Consider the following 14,168-nt stretch of genomic DNA (forward strand, 5'->3'; position numbering starts at 1 on the left):
CTCCGGCATTCAAAGGCAAAACAACGTCAGACGATGTCGCACCAACAGGAGGAGAAGGACCAGTAGAGGTCAGGACCGTGGGGGAACAAAGCTTGGAGTCATGCTCAAAGGTTTTGCAGACTGAGCAGTGTGGTGGCTTCCAGTCGTAATGAACTTCTTGCTCAAAAGAGTAGTCATCTCCTTCTTTTACCGTGATGAAGGAGGGCAGAGCATCTTGCGCTGAGACTTTGAAGCAGATCCTAGCAAAAGCCAGCTTATCTTTGCGATAGGCCCTCACATCAGAGAACAGAGGCTTACCCAAGACAGAGTCCAAGGAGCTCAGACCATCCGTACACCAGTAATGTAGAGGCAAGCCAAGCAGGGTAATCCAGAGAGGAATCGTGGAAAGGTCCAAGCGCCTGAGCTGCAAGTGACGATGCCACTGCTGGAGAAAGATTGGTTTCTTACCAACCAGCCAGGGGCCTCCTTCTAAAGCACGTACCTTGTCAGTGGCGGAGGAGAATTTGAAGATAAAGAAACCATTGTCCAAAAGGAAAGCATCCAAAGTTCCCTGAGGTCTCCACTGCTTGGAGAGAGAGGCTTTGACAATAGGGAATGGCGGAGGGGAACCCAAATTACCAACAAGACTATTCTCCCATAACTTTGCTTTAAATTCCAGAACATCCAAGGGGCAAAGGGCCACCTTGTTCAAGCCTTCCGAGCCAGGGGCAACGAAATGGAGGGGCAGTCCATCAGAAGAGGAAGCAAAGACAGGGTTGAAAAGGAATGTCCAAGGAGCAGGTGAGATGGGTTGGGGATCAGGGGAGGAGGGACGAGGGGAAGTGGGAGGAGAAGCAGGGTTGTGAGATGTAGATGGCATCCCAACGAGAGAGGCAGGGGAGAGGAGGGACGATCAGGCCGGCCAGGAGGGCCAGCAGGAACACAGGCGAGCTTCAAGCAGGGACATGGAGGATGTCAAACTCCACATATGGTCATCATGATTGTCAATCTCCAATTAACCATGTGCTTATTAAAGAGCAAGAGTGAAATCAAATGAAATAAAATTCTGAAACAGCTCAATCCCTAAAGAGTTAATATGGCAATTACTAGAGAAGAGAAGTATTTCAAGTAAATATGTGGACATAGTTAAATATATGTATAATGGTGTGGTAACTACTGTAAGAACTATGGGGAATCAAGGTAGTGAATTCCCAATTACAATTGGATTACACCAAGGATCTGCTTTAAGCCTTATTTGTTTGCGCTTATCATAGATTATTTAACCATAGGCATTTAAAATCAAGTTCCTTGGTGTATGTTTTTTGCTGATGATATTGTTTTGGTGGATGAGACAGTTGGAATATGTAATCCAGAATACCGTGGGGGTATTCTAGTCCTTTTGGTGTAGAATTATTCTTATGATATTAGGATTAAGTTGCTGCTCTTATAGAGTTAACTAGTTAGGGGTAATTATGTCTATTTCAATCCCTTTGTAACTTTCCCCTTTATTATAAATAGAGGGGCTTACCTATCAATGAATCTAACACATTCTATTCTCTAATTCTCTCTTTCTAACCCACGGTTTGCTAACATGGTATCAGAGCAGGTTTAATCTAGGTTAGAAAGAAAAAACCATTCTTCTCTTCAATAGACTTCTCCCTCCTTTCTCTCTTTTTTGGCTTCTCCTTCTGTTTTTTTTCTTCCTCTCATCCTTATAAGGTAATCAAAGCATCCAATCATTTAGTTGCTGCCCTCCTCCCATACTACCTTTTTTTTATTAAAAAATTCTGTTCGAAATCTACCGGAACCATACCTATGATATTGGAGCTTTCCAGAATTTTTTGGAGATTTGATTTCTATCACTAATGAGAGCTGATCCTCCATTGTTGGAGACTCCTATGCACCCTTTTCCAGCACCTTTCTACCCTATTCCACTGTCCACTTTTCCCTTTTTTTCTTTCTCTAGCTTTCATTAACCATTCCAGCCCCCATACCTAATCGATCTCAACTTGTCAGGGTATTGAACTCCAATTGATTTTAGGGTTTCTCTTTTCAGATGCAGCTGATTTTTTAGTGGTGATTCCCTACTACTATATGCCCTACTCGACCTGAATTTGGATCCTTTCTGATGGCTGGATTAGTTTCTACAGCAAAGCCTCCTTAACCTTCTAATTTGGTTACCTGCTAAAACCCTGACAATACCCTGACTCCAATCGAATTTAGGGTTACAGGTTTTAGCTTTTGTTGATTTTTAGAGGGCTGATTACTTCCATTACAAGGACTACTCGACCTCAATCTTGCACCTATCCAAGTTTTCTAGAAGACCCCTACCCCAATCGATCTTTAATTTCAGGGTTTTACAAAACCCTGACACATCGATTTTTGGGTTAGGGTTGTTTGTTGCTGCTGTAATTTTTTAGAGGTATTTCTACAATCAAGAGAGGCAATCTACTTCAATTATTTATGGCTTGAAGAAGTTCTTTTACACAAAATAGTTGCTGCCCTATTTTTTCTGCACTTTTTGGTGTTTCTCCTACAACAGATTGTGTGTTCGTATTGGAGATCCATTCAAGCAGCTGTGGACAGCATCTATGCCAAGACATCATCACTTTGACAAGTCATCATCAATTTTTTGAAGCCCCCTTCCCTACAATCGATCTCAACTTTCAAGGTTTTTTACAAAACCCTGACTCTAATCGATCTTAGGGGAAGGGATGTCCTATCTTGCTGATTTTTTTAAGAGTGTTTTATCACCATCAGAGGAATACTCAACCCAAGTTTCAGCATCATTCATGGAGTTTTTTAACAAAACTCAGGTTTCATCCTTATGGTCACCTTCTACATCAATCAACCTATTTATTTTCTAGTTCCTATGAGGCTAACTGCATCACTTACTATTGGATCTGCTGAGTTATTATCTTATACTTGCTGGTTCTATTGAGCTGTACTACATACCTTGCTGGTTCTATTGATCATGGTACTAAATCTCGTTTCGTTTCGGTGTTTCGGTTTGACCGAAATTTCCGAGATACCGAAATTTCGTCGAAATCTCGGTCGAAATATGGTATTTTTCTGTGGGTGTAAAATGCCAAAAATGTCCGAGATTTCCGAAATTTTCGAAACGAGATGACCGAAATTACTGAGATTTCCGAAATTTCCGAAACGTGATGACCGAAATTTCTGAAATATTCGAAATATTGCATTTTTTCATTTCGGACTTGCGTTTCGTTTCGGATAGGTCGAGATACTCGAAATATTCGATATCTCGACCGAAATTTCGCGAGTTTTAGTACTATGCTATTGATTGGCTTCTGTAAGCATGACTGATTAACCTGTCACTGCTACCTTTATGTGGAATACTGCTGCCCTGTTCTTGAGACTGAGTATCCTACTATTGGAGATCAAATTTATTTCACATTGTTGAAGAATCGGATCTACTACCCTGGAGATTGGTTTCTATTTGGGATTACAACAGTGTGTTCCATACTTATTGGTTGCGACTACAAATCTATTCAGTACTATGAAGTTTTCTTTACTGATTCAAATCCAGCTTACTTTAAGAGCTTGATCCTAGCATTGTTCACTAATTCAGATCTGATCCAAGTTTTTTTTAAGTTTATTACATCAATTCTGCCCAGATATCTTCGTCAATTCTATTTAGCATGTGGGAGTTTACAAATTGGAGTTTTGCACACTGGTTCTTCCGTGTTTGAAGATTGATCAAGCCTTGAAGATTGGAGTCTTTCTTTACTTCAAATCAGATCTGTTTACTTATTCGATTTGAATATTGGAGTTTGGTGTCTCTCCCCTGCAAGAGTTTCCATCTAAGGAGTTTGTTTGATCGTTTGAAGATGGTTGACAATTTATATGTTGCATTGTTTTTCTCCGTAATTCATTATCCCACTGCTTTTTTTTTCACTTTACCACCTCCCATACCATACCTTTGGCATATACCCATAACCACTTGGGAAGTTTATGGTATTCTCTAAATTGCCATTTCTTCCTTTTCCATTACCCTTAGCACCTTTTAGAAAATCTGGAATATTATACTTTTGCATTATTTCTTACATCATCTCCGTTATCTGTCCACGTACACTACTACACGTGAGGGAGGGGATTATGTACAATACACCTGCAGCCATTGCAGAAAGCATAACTTACAGGAACATTGGTGCAAAATATAGAAGATCAGTCTTCTCCACCATTGCAATTGGGTATCCTTCATTATTGGGTTGAGTTTGCCGTAAGGGAGAGATGAAGAGTATTGAAGATGGTTGGTTATTGCCTGCCTATTTGAGGATTTATAGTGCCTTTGCAGTGCCTATATGAGGATCTACAGTTGGGTTGATCATTTCCGCTGCCTGATTCATTTGTTTCCGCTGCTTGCTGCCCTAGTTGCTTATCTTCAAGATTATCAGTCAGAGATTCATCACTGGACAACTATAGAAGATTCGTGAAAGTTGCCTTTTTTGGAAGACATTCCAGTCCCGGTTTTCTAATCAAGTCTACCCAGGATTTGAAGATCTATTTTTCAAGTTCTTGAAGGTTTGTTTGAAAGCTGCGTTCTTCTGTAAAGCTGGACTCTGCTGCAACTTTGTTTCTTCCCGTTTTGTTCAAGTTGGGCATTAGTGCCCTGTATGCACCAACTTGAGGGGGAGTGTTAGCATTATTATGGAGTTTTTTTTTCTTATTAGTTCAAGCTGGATCCTCCTTCTTTACTTATATTTATAATCCAGCTTGAGGGGGAGTGTTGGAATATGTAATCCAGAATATCGTAGGGGTATTCTGGTCCTTTTGTGGTAGATTTATTCTTATGATCTTAGGATGAAGTTGCTGCTCTTATAGAGTTAGCTAGTTAGGGGTAATTATGTCTATTTCAGTCCCTTTGTAACTTTCCCCTCTATTATAAATAGAGGGGCTTACCTATCAGTGAATCTAACACATTCTATTCTCTAGTTCTCTCTTTATAACCCACGGTTTGCTAACAGAGACAAAAGCAGGGATTAATGCCAAGTTGGAGTTATAGAGATCAACCTTGGAATCAAAAGATTTTTAACATAAATAAAAAGAAGACGGAGTATGTGTAACTTTAGTTGCACTAGGACGGATAATGAGGTGGTGAAAATTGATGAGAGAGGAATTCCGCAAAGTAATTATTTTAGGTATCTGGGCTCAATCATAAATAAAGCAGGTGATATAGAGGATGATGTTTCACAGAAAATTAAAATAGGAGAAGTGAAGAGGTACATCCGGAGTTTTGTGTGATTGATGTATTCCTATAAGAAAAAGGAAAAATTTTTAGGACAATCATACGACCGGCTATAATGTATGGTGCAGAATGTTGGGCAATTAAGAACATGGAAATTTGGAAAAAGATCTCGGTCGAAACCAATCGAAACCACCGAGATATCTCGGGTTCGCAAGAAACCAATACGAGTTAAGGTGGGAGTTTAAAAATTACAGGGTTTCGGTTGGTTTCGACCATATTTCGCTAGTTTCGACCTGAATACCTATATAAGTGTCACTTATCCTCATCGAAACTTGAGGAAACCTAGCTAGAAACCAAGATAGGCACTTATTTATGCCATAAACCAGGCCAAACACTTATTTATGCCGACTATCATTTAAGTAAATGGTTTGATATTTGGTAAAAACATTTACTTAAGATAATATTCATAAATAAGCAAATACCCCTATTTGAATTTAATAAAAATAGTTAAAAAAGATCAAATTCCACAAGGATAAAAGGTCAACCCCCCAGTTCAAAAACAAAATTGGATTTTCGGCGGTAAGTGAAATTTTCAACTTTCTAATGCTGGGTTTTTTCTCAAATCTAAAAATTTCATAAATCTTAATATAGTAAAACGTTGCTAAAAACCAAAAGTGCGGTAAAATATTCATTTGTTTTGATGTCCAAAAAAATATTTTCATTTTAGAGCGATTTTAAACAGCATTCGTGCACACCAAATTAAGTTTGATCGGAACATAAGTCCTTCAATATAAATCAGATTTAAGCAATCTTGGATTTGTGAAAATAGTTCATACATTGTGTTTAGAATGTCAAAAATAGGCTCATTACAAAAAACTAGATAAAAAAAAACATTTCTAGGCCTTTAAACCACCAACTTGAGTTGGCTAGGAAAAAATCACAGGTTTCGACCAGTTTGACCATATCTTAGTTTCGACGAGTATTAGAACCTTGGTTAAGAAGTGTTACATATCTCTAACAAGAAGCATCATATAGATAAACTCAGTGAGGCTGAGATGAGGATGTTGAGATGGATATGTGGCAAAACTAGGAAGGATAAAGTAAAGAATGATCATATTAGAGCTGATTTGGGGGTAGCTCTGATACATGATAAGCTATGAGAATGTCGTTTGCGATGGCACAGCCATGTTCAACAAAGGCCTTTAGATGTTTCACTACGGAGGAGTAATTTGATTCAGATTGAATGAGCCAAAAGAGCCAGGGGCAGACCTAAAATGACTCTTGTATCAAATATGACCTCGAATAGAGCTGATTGCAGGGTAAGAATCCATTTAACCGAACCCATTTAGTTGGGATAAGGTTGTGTTGTTGTTGTATGCCCAAAAAAAATTTGAAGGGCAAAATATTTCTACAAGATCTATATCCTTAAGCAAACAAGAGTTTATTTGCCCTAGGATAAGGTGGTGGAGGTTAAAAAGAGATACTTTGAAATCACTTACTGATGAAGTGGTCAAACAAGGACAATGGGACTTTGAGGGAGACACTAATACGATGTGGAATGAGATGACTACTTGTATTAAAAAGGTTGCTAAAGATGTCCTAGGCGAATCGAAGGGAAAACGTCATTCCTCCAGCAGCCATTAAGACAAAGAAAGCTAGTTTTAAGACATGACAAAGGACTAAGGATTTATAGGATTTACAAAGGTATTAATTTGCCAGAGATGAAGCTAAAAAGATTGTAGGAAAATCAAGGGCAAAGAAATATAAGATCTTGTTAACAATTTGAGCACAAAGGAATGGGGAAAAGCTATCTATAAGATAACTAAAATGAGGAAAAGGAAGAGTAGAGATCTCGACCATGTTAGATGTATTAAAAGTGAAGATGGTCAAATACTAATAAGGGATGAGGACATTAAGAAGAGATGGGAAGGTTATTTCTGCAGCCTACTAAATGAAAACAATTCGAGTAATAGTGTTCCGGAAGACTGCATTACCCATCAAGACACCACATGTCGTAGATATATACGAAAAAATTAGGGTTTCTAAAGTAAAAGAAGCTTTAAGAAGGATAAAAGTAGGCAAGATACAATGCCCAGATGAGGTCCCAATAGAAATGTGGAAGAGCTTAGGAATCTGTGGTTTATCTTGGCTAATCAAGTTGTTTAATAAGATTATGAGCATAATGAAAATGGAAAATGCCAGATGAATGGAGGAGAAGCATCATGGTTCCGATTTATAAAAATAAAAATGATATTCAGAGCTGCAATTACCATTATAGAGGCATAGAACTGATAAGTCATACTATAAAATTATGGGAGAGGGTTATTGAAACCCATCTAAGACAAGAAACTACTATTACGGAGAAGTGGAGAACCAATTTGGTGTTATGCCAGAAAGATCCACGACAGAAACTATTTACTTAGGAGACTCATGGAAAGATTGAAGATTCCAAGAAGGATCTCCATATGGTCTTTATTGACCTAAAAAAGCTTATGATAGAGTACCTAGAGAGAATCTGGCAAGTATTAGAGAAGAGAAGTGTTCCAAGTAAATATGTGGACATATTAAAGATATGAATGATGGTGCGGTGACAAGTGTAAGAATTGTTGGGGGTCAAGGTAGTGAATTCCCAATTACAATTGGATTACATCAAGGATCAGCTTTAATCCCTTATTTGTTTGCGCTTATCATGGATAATTTAATCAGAGACATTCAAGGTGAAGTTCCTTGGTGTATGTTTTTTAGTGATGATATTGTTTTGGTGGATGAGACAAAAGCAAGGATTAACGCCAACTTGGAGTTATAGAGATCAACCTTGGAATCAAAAGGTTTTAAGATAAGTAGAACGAAGACAATATATGGTGTGTAACTTTACACCAGGACGGATAATGAGGTGGTGAAAATTGATGAGAGGGAGATTCTGCAAAAGTGATTATTTTACGTATCTGGGGCTCAATCATAAATAAATAAGGTGATATAGAGGATGATGTTTCACAGAGATTTAATATAGGATGGATGAAGTGGAGAGGAGCGTCTGGAGTGTTGTATGATCGGTGTATTGTCGTGTTCATTTAAAACTTACAGGAAAATTTTATAGGACAGTCATACAAGTATACAATTGGCTATGATGTATTGTGCGGAATGTTGGGTAGTCAAGAAGCACCATATAGATAACTTAGTGTAGCGGAGATGAGGATGTTGAGATGGATGAGTGGCAAAACTAGGAATGATTATATAAAGCTGATTTGGGAGTTGTTCCGATACATGATAAGCTACGAGAAAGTCATTTGAGGTGGCATGGCCATGTTCAACGAAGGCCTTTGGATGCTCCAATACGGAGTAATGATCTGATTCAGATTGAAGGAACTAAAAGAGTCAGGGGCAAACCTAAAATGACCTCAGGAGAAGTGGTGAGGATTGAGGAAAGACATGCATAGCTTAGGCCTTGTATCAAGTATGACATCGAAAAGAGCCAATTAGAGGGCAAGGATCCTTGTACCCGACCCCATTTAGTTGGGATAAGGCTGAGTTGTTGTAAATAAGTTCTTTGGGTGATGCTTGAGAAAGAGACAATAAGGGTTAAGCAAGGATAAACTTAACTCAACTCAGCTAACCCTTATCCTAACTAAATGTGGTATGCTACACGGATCCTATTTCGCCATTCAACTCTATTTAGAGCCATACTTGTCAACCCTAATCAAGAGAATAATTAGGAAATAAAAATAAAATAAAAACACACACACCTCTGAGACAGCCAATAGGGAAAAAAATACCTTAATGCATCAGGCACTTTCACCTTCCCCCCACCCGCCACCCATCAAAGATATTAAAGATCGATTATACATATTTCTTGGATCACCACATTAATGTAAAGGTTTCATTAGATGCGCTTTCACTGTCCTGTTTTATAGTTCAGGGCCCTTGGGTTCTTTCTAAAAACTCAACTAAATAAGGACATTTTAGAGATATTAACTAATGTATACAAACAAATTCCACGCAGCATCACCGAAACAAGGTATACATATCTTTTAGTTAGGTATGGGTGTCTTTGGACATATTTCTTGTACATAATGAAAATGTTTAATAGATATTTTACTTCTTCTGGATCCCATTCCCACAAGCCACAAAGAAAAATAAAGAGGAAAAGGAAATGTTTACCATATACATAATAGGTCATTGTTAGACACATGAAAATGACGGTAACAAGCTGAAGGACATGTACCACTTCACTTGGTTATAAAGTTTAAGACAGTGCCGATAGTATTGGCTCTTCAAATCTACTTTAAAGTGGCAAGCTCTATGTCTGTCACAAGTGTTTGAACATCCAAGTTGAAAACTAACTCTACTAATACAATTGGAACAGAGAGATGTCCATGTATTTCCTTCCATTCATACGAAATTTGAAAATAATTCCAATCCTCGAATTCTAACCATATGGACGATGACTCTGGTTGGAAATGATGTGAATTCATGTTCCCTTGAAATGTTTTATGCAGAGAGTCACATTCAACGGCAATAATGATCATTGTTTCTTTCCCTTTCACATAATTACCCCTACCCAGCATAATTGCTTATAAAAAGCTCTTAATCATCCACATTTTCATCATTTTCCTCTATCTGTCCTTTTGGTCAATAAAGAACAGAATCGCAAAATTAGCTTACCAAACCATGGAAATGTAGCTTAGGATGGAACGATAAATCGATCAATTCACCCAAAACAGAACTTCCATTCTTTTTCCCAATTCATTTAATCATCCAAAACCCAATAAAAGAAAGGAAATTAGCATTTAAGCTACAGTTTTCGTCTTTTTGAATCGAAATGGAATATAGTCATCATAATGAGAATCGAACAAAAAAATTTCGTCTCGCAGCCGAAGATGATGAAATCAATACGCACAGAGAAAGAAAGAAAGAGAGAGAGTACCGTTGAAGGATGCAGTGCCTTGTGCAAGAGGCGTTTGGCGAACATGGTGAACACGACGAGCTGTTAGGTAAAGGTCATGCGCATCCCTTTCTTCTTCTTATGCTGTGGTTTGTGGAAAGCCGAAGGCTTGGAGCTTGCGTGGAACCGAGGTGGTTCATGGTTGTTATTATTGAACCTTTCTATAGACTCGATTCTCATTCGGAATATTTCATTGGAGGAGAAAATTTCCATGGCGAATCGCATGTGGTCAATGAAATCGACGGTGATGAGAGTGGTCTTTCATAGATTAACCAAAACGAAACTGTGAATTCCTTAATCTTAATTATTAGTGGTTAATTAATTCTAAAGATTAGTGCTAACCTTGTCTTTAGCCCAGATTATTCGCTCCATCACAATCATTCCAAACCTCACTACCCTTTTTCTCTTTGGAAGGTTGCGGCATCAATTTTTTTTTTTACTATTATGTGGCACCTCACCTCGCAACTAATTAATATTTGGCCGCGATTTATGAAATATTCATTGGCTTTTTTTTTAATTCCAATTGATTAACTTACCTTAATAAATAAAAGGGAAAAACTACTTGGTGTTGTTTTCTACGCTCTCTCACGGGGCATCGTGAGATGATGCCTCTGTTCCTTGGGTAGATACCTAGGTGTGCTCGCTCATTGGCCCAAACGCTTGTGTAGAAACCATGCAACCAAGTAGAGATCTCTTGCCTTAAATAAAATTTCAAACTTATCCTTAGTAATAACTTTATAAAGTAAAATGTTTTAGTTGCAAAATTGTAATTATCTTATTAAATATATGGAGGAAGAAAGTTGGCCTACTGCAAAGCGTACGTTTCCTCCCCAAGATAGACAATGAGGAGGCATTAGCGAATGCTAAACAGCTTGGCAGTATTCTTTCCCCATAAATTTTAAGGAAAAAGAATGATACCCGTTAACGTCTCTTGCACCCTCTTGTTAGGATTTTCCCGAAATACGATGACTGTGGGCTTAATTAATTATCGGGTTGATCATTGATGGGAATCAAGAAATACAAGGGCTGACGTGGCTGCTACTATTTTATTGAGATGGACCGGACCGGCCTGGCCCATTGTGGAAGTGGGTTAGGGGTTAGGGTTGGGGAGTATTATAAATACAACTGATGAGGGGTCCCTGCAGTCACTATTCTCTTTTCTCTTTTCTCCACAAGAAAGGGAGCTGGGGAAGAGTTTAGGAGGCAGCAGAAGATCCCCATCGCGGATTGCATTCATTCTCTGACAGATCGATGTTGCTTATGAAGGCGTTCTTATCTGTTCTTCATCAGCATACGTGGGTGCCAGGTACACCTTACTTTCCCTATTTATTTTGATTCAATGGTGTTCTAGAGATCTGTATGGAGACGGATTCGGGTTTGAATAAAACCCTTGAATATTCTAACAAGTGATATCAGAGCCGACCATAGGGACCTAGGATCGATTGATTAAGAACCTGGATCGAGTTTTGACGGTGGAAATAGGGTTTTTGGTCAAATTTTGGCAGAATCGCACGTTTTTGTTGTTGCTGGAATTTTCCATCGGCGAGAGTCAGAGTTTTTTGTATGGGTGCGAAGAGCTCGGAGAGACGGTCATGGCGACGTGTGGGTCGTCACCGCCGGTGGCCGGGCACGCCGGCACGCTTCGACCTAAGCCACGAGTGAGATTCACGCGCCAGCAGCTGTTGTAGAAAAAAAAGGGTTCTTCATAGCGATGCTGACGTCAGACCTGTTCCTTGCGGGTTAGGGCGGGTCAAACCTGACCCAGACCCGATCACGGTTGACCCGACCCGAATTTGACCCGATCTGAGACCCAACCACTGAATCGGATTTTGACCCAGGTGACCCGATTGGGGTGAGCCGGGTTTGGTCCGGTTTGGTTTGATTGTTTGGTTCAGTTTGGTTCGCTTTTATAAATAAATAAATAAATAAAGGGGGGAAATGACCAGAAAACTTCAAATGGACCATGTGGGTTCGTTTGGATGAATTTTGAGACGCGAATTTTTTTTTGTGTGTCTGTTTTTTCGTGCTCTTCGTTTTGATATACAATTTAGCATACTTTGGATAAATAGAGACTATGATTTTGATGGTTTTTGTGTTTTTCAGTTGTTTTGGGAACAGAATCGATTGTTTTAGAACGTTTTTATTATTCCAAAAGCTGTCTTTTCCTATTTTGGAACACCATTTTGATTGGATTCTGTTCTGGGATACCCCATTTTGCTTGTATTTTCAAGACCGACGTTTTGGGTATCCTGTTTGAATAGTTTTGATGAATTTCTGGGACCTGGTAATGACGATTGTGTCACCTTCGAGTGACGTATGGGCGAGTGGAGCATCTGATTGGGCTCAGGTTAGTCTTGTTTCGTTCGTAATTTCAAGACCTACCCACTGGTACCTGGTTTTGGACGTTTAATAATCCCAGGGACCTGTTTTGGACGATTACACTACTTTGAGCATATTTGGACTATTTTGGATTGGCCATTGCCGCTTGGACGGTAAATGTGCATGTCACAACACATTATGGACGATCGATGTGTTTATTTCCACATTTATTGCTGCATACTTGGTTGAGGAATTATGAGAGGGTAAAATGCTGATCCACCAAAGTGGCCCATTGAATCATTTTATGGTTTTGTCAAGACAGCGGAATAGGTGACATTAGCCCAAAGGCGATGTTACCAAAGTTTGACGAGGTGATATGCATATGGATTGGAAGGATAGTGGTCTAAGGGTTCCTGTTGCCCAAAGGTACTGGGATTTCTGAAAACTACTGATCTCTTCAAGGAAAGGCACTGTGTTCATCCAAAGATAGTGTACTCAAAGAATTTGGGATGCGTGGCCTAGGGGTTTTCTTACCGCCCAAAGGTGGAGGAAAATTTCCGAAAGTCATCGACATCTAGCGGTAATTGCAGTGTGATAAATTATTATTGAGGTACATAACCTAGGGGTTTCTCTATCACCCAAAGGTGGAGGGAGATTTTCAAAAGTTGTTGCTATCTCGCGGTATTTACGGTACGATAAAGACGTGTACCTTTAACCCGAAAGGGCAAGAATGCAATGTTGTTGTAAAGAAGTATTGTTGTTTGATATTTATCATCTTGATTATATGCATACATGTATTTGGTGTGTTGATGATAAATATTTAGAACCACTGATTTTATGATGATATGTTGATGCATGTTTAAATGATGAATGGACACGCGATGGGTAAAGAGCATGTTAGTTTGTGCGATATAAGAGCCTTTGATATTATGATATTTTGTTTTTATATGTTGATGGAAATTATGCTGATGATGATAACTTATTATGGTAGATGAAATGATAACTTATTATGGTAGATGAAATAATAAGTGAATAATTATGGTAACTGACGGTTAACCAACGAGCATAATGAACCATGAACGAATAATCCATCAATAAGAATTATAACGATGAAAGATTGTTTTAAAAACAGTTTGTAACCTATAGGGTATAACCGGCCTTGAGCCATTTGACGGAAGCTACTTCGGTGGCATGGATTGAAAATGTATCAATAATATGGAATAATAAAGCCAAACACTGAAATAAAACAAAGAATAATGAAAGAATGAATAAGTGACTTAAAAATCACGGAGAATATGTTAAAGAAATTGATGCACTTAACAAACTATGATTATACCCTTGAAGGAATTGACATCTAATTGTGCACAAAAAGGAAACAAAGAAAGAAAGTAAGAAGCTTGAGAATGATAACTTGACTGAGAACGAAAGAAGTAATCGGTTTGAATAGTTTGACGGGTTTTGATTACTTTGTACCGAGATGTGTGGTTTGAACATGGTTTGAACATTTATTTTCAAACTTGATCGATTTAGTTTGCTCGATTCTCTTGATCAGTGGGAGTGCTTCTTTACATAAAACACTCCTAGAAACAAAAATTCAGACTACTCCCGGTAGGCTTGTGGCTTCGGTACGGTCTAAGGGGAGCACGTCGACGATTCGAAGGACTCCATACGGGGAGTCATCTTTTATTTCACTGCTATCGTGGGACCAGTCGAGGTCGT

General features: G+C 38.7%; 1 protein-coding gene across 3 annotated transcripts in view; it reads right to left on the reverse strand.

Annotated features, from left to right (window-relative positions):
- The window catches only part of LOC122671267, a 71,477-nt gene extending 61,090 nt beyond the window's left edge, over window positions 1–10,387 (reverse strand). Inside the window, exon 1 of one of the 3 annotated variants that reach the window (XM_043868398.1) lies at window positions 10,117–10,387. In XM_043868398.1, coding sequence (XP_043724333.1) covers window positions 10,117–10,157 — 41 coding nt within the window. In that variant the 5' untranslated portion in view covers window positions 10,158–10,387. Of the gene's footprint in view, window positions 1–10,112 lie in introns of all 3 variants that reach the window. The other 2 variants (XM_043868397.1, XM_043868396.1) reach the window with 2 other exon arrangements.
- Between the last annotated feature and the right edge of the window lie 3,781 nt (window positions 10,388–14,168).

This window comes from Telopea speciosissima, chromosome 8 (genome assembly GCF_018873765.1).
Source record: "Telopea speciosissima isolate NSW1024214 ecotype Mountain lineage chromosome 8, Tspe_v1, whole genome shotgun sequence".
NCBI classification, from domain to species: domain Eukaryota; kingdom Viridiplantae; phylum Streptophyta; class Magnoliopsida; order Proteales; family Proteaceae; genus Telopea; species Telopea speciosissima.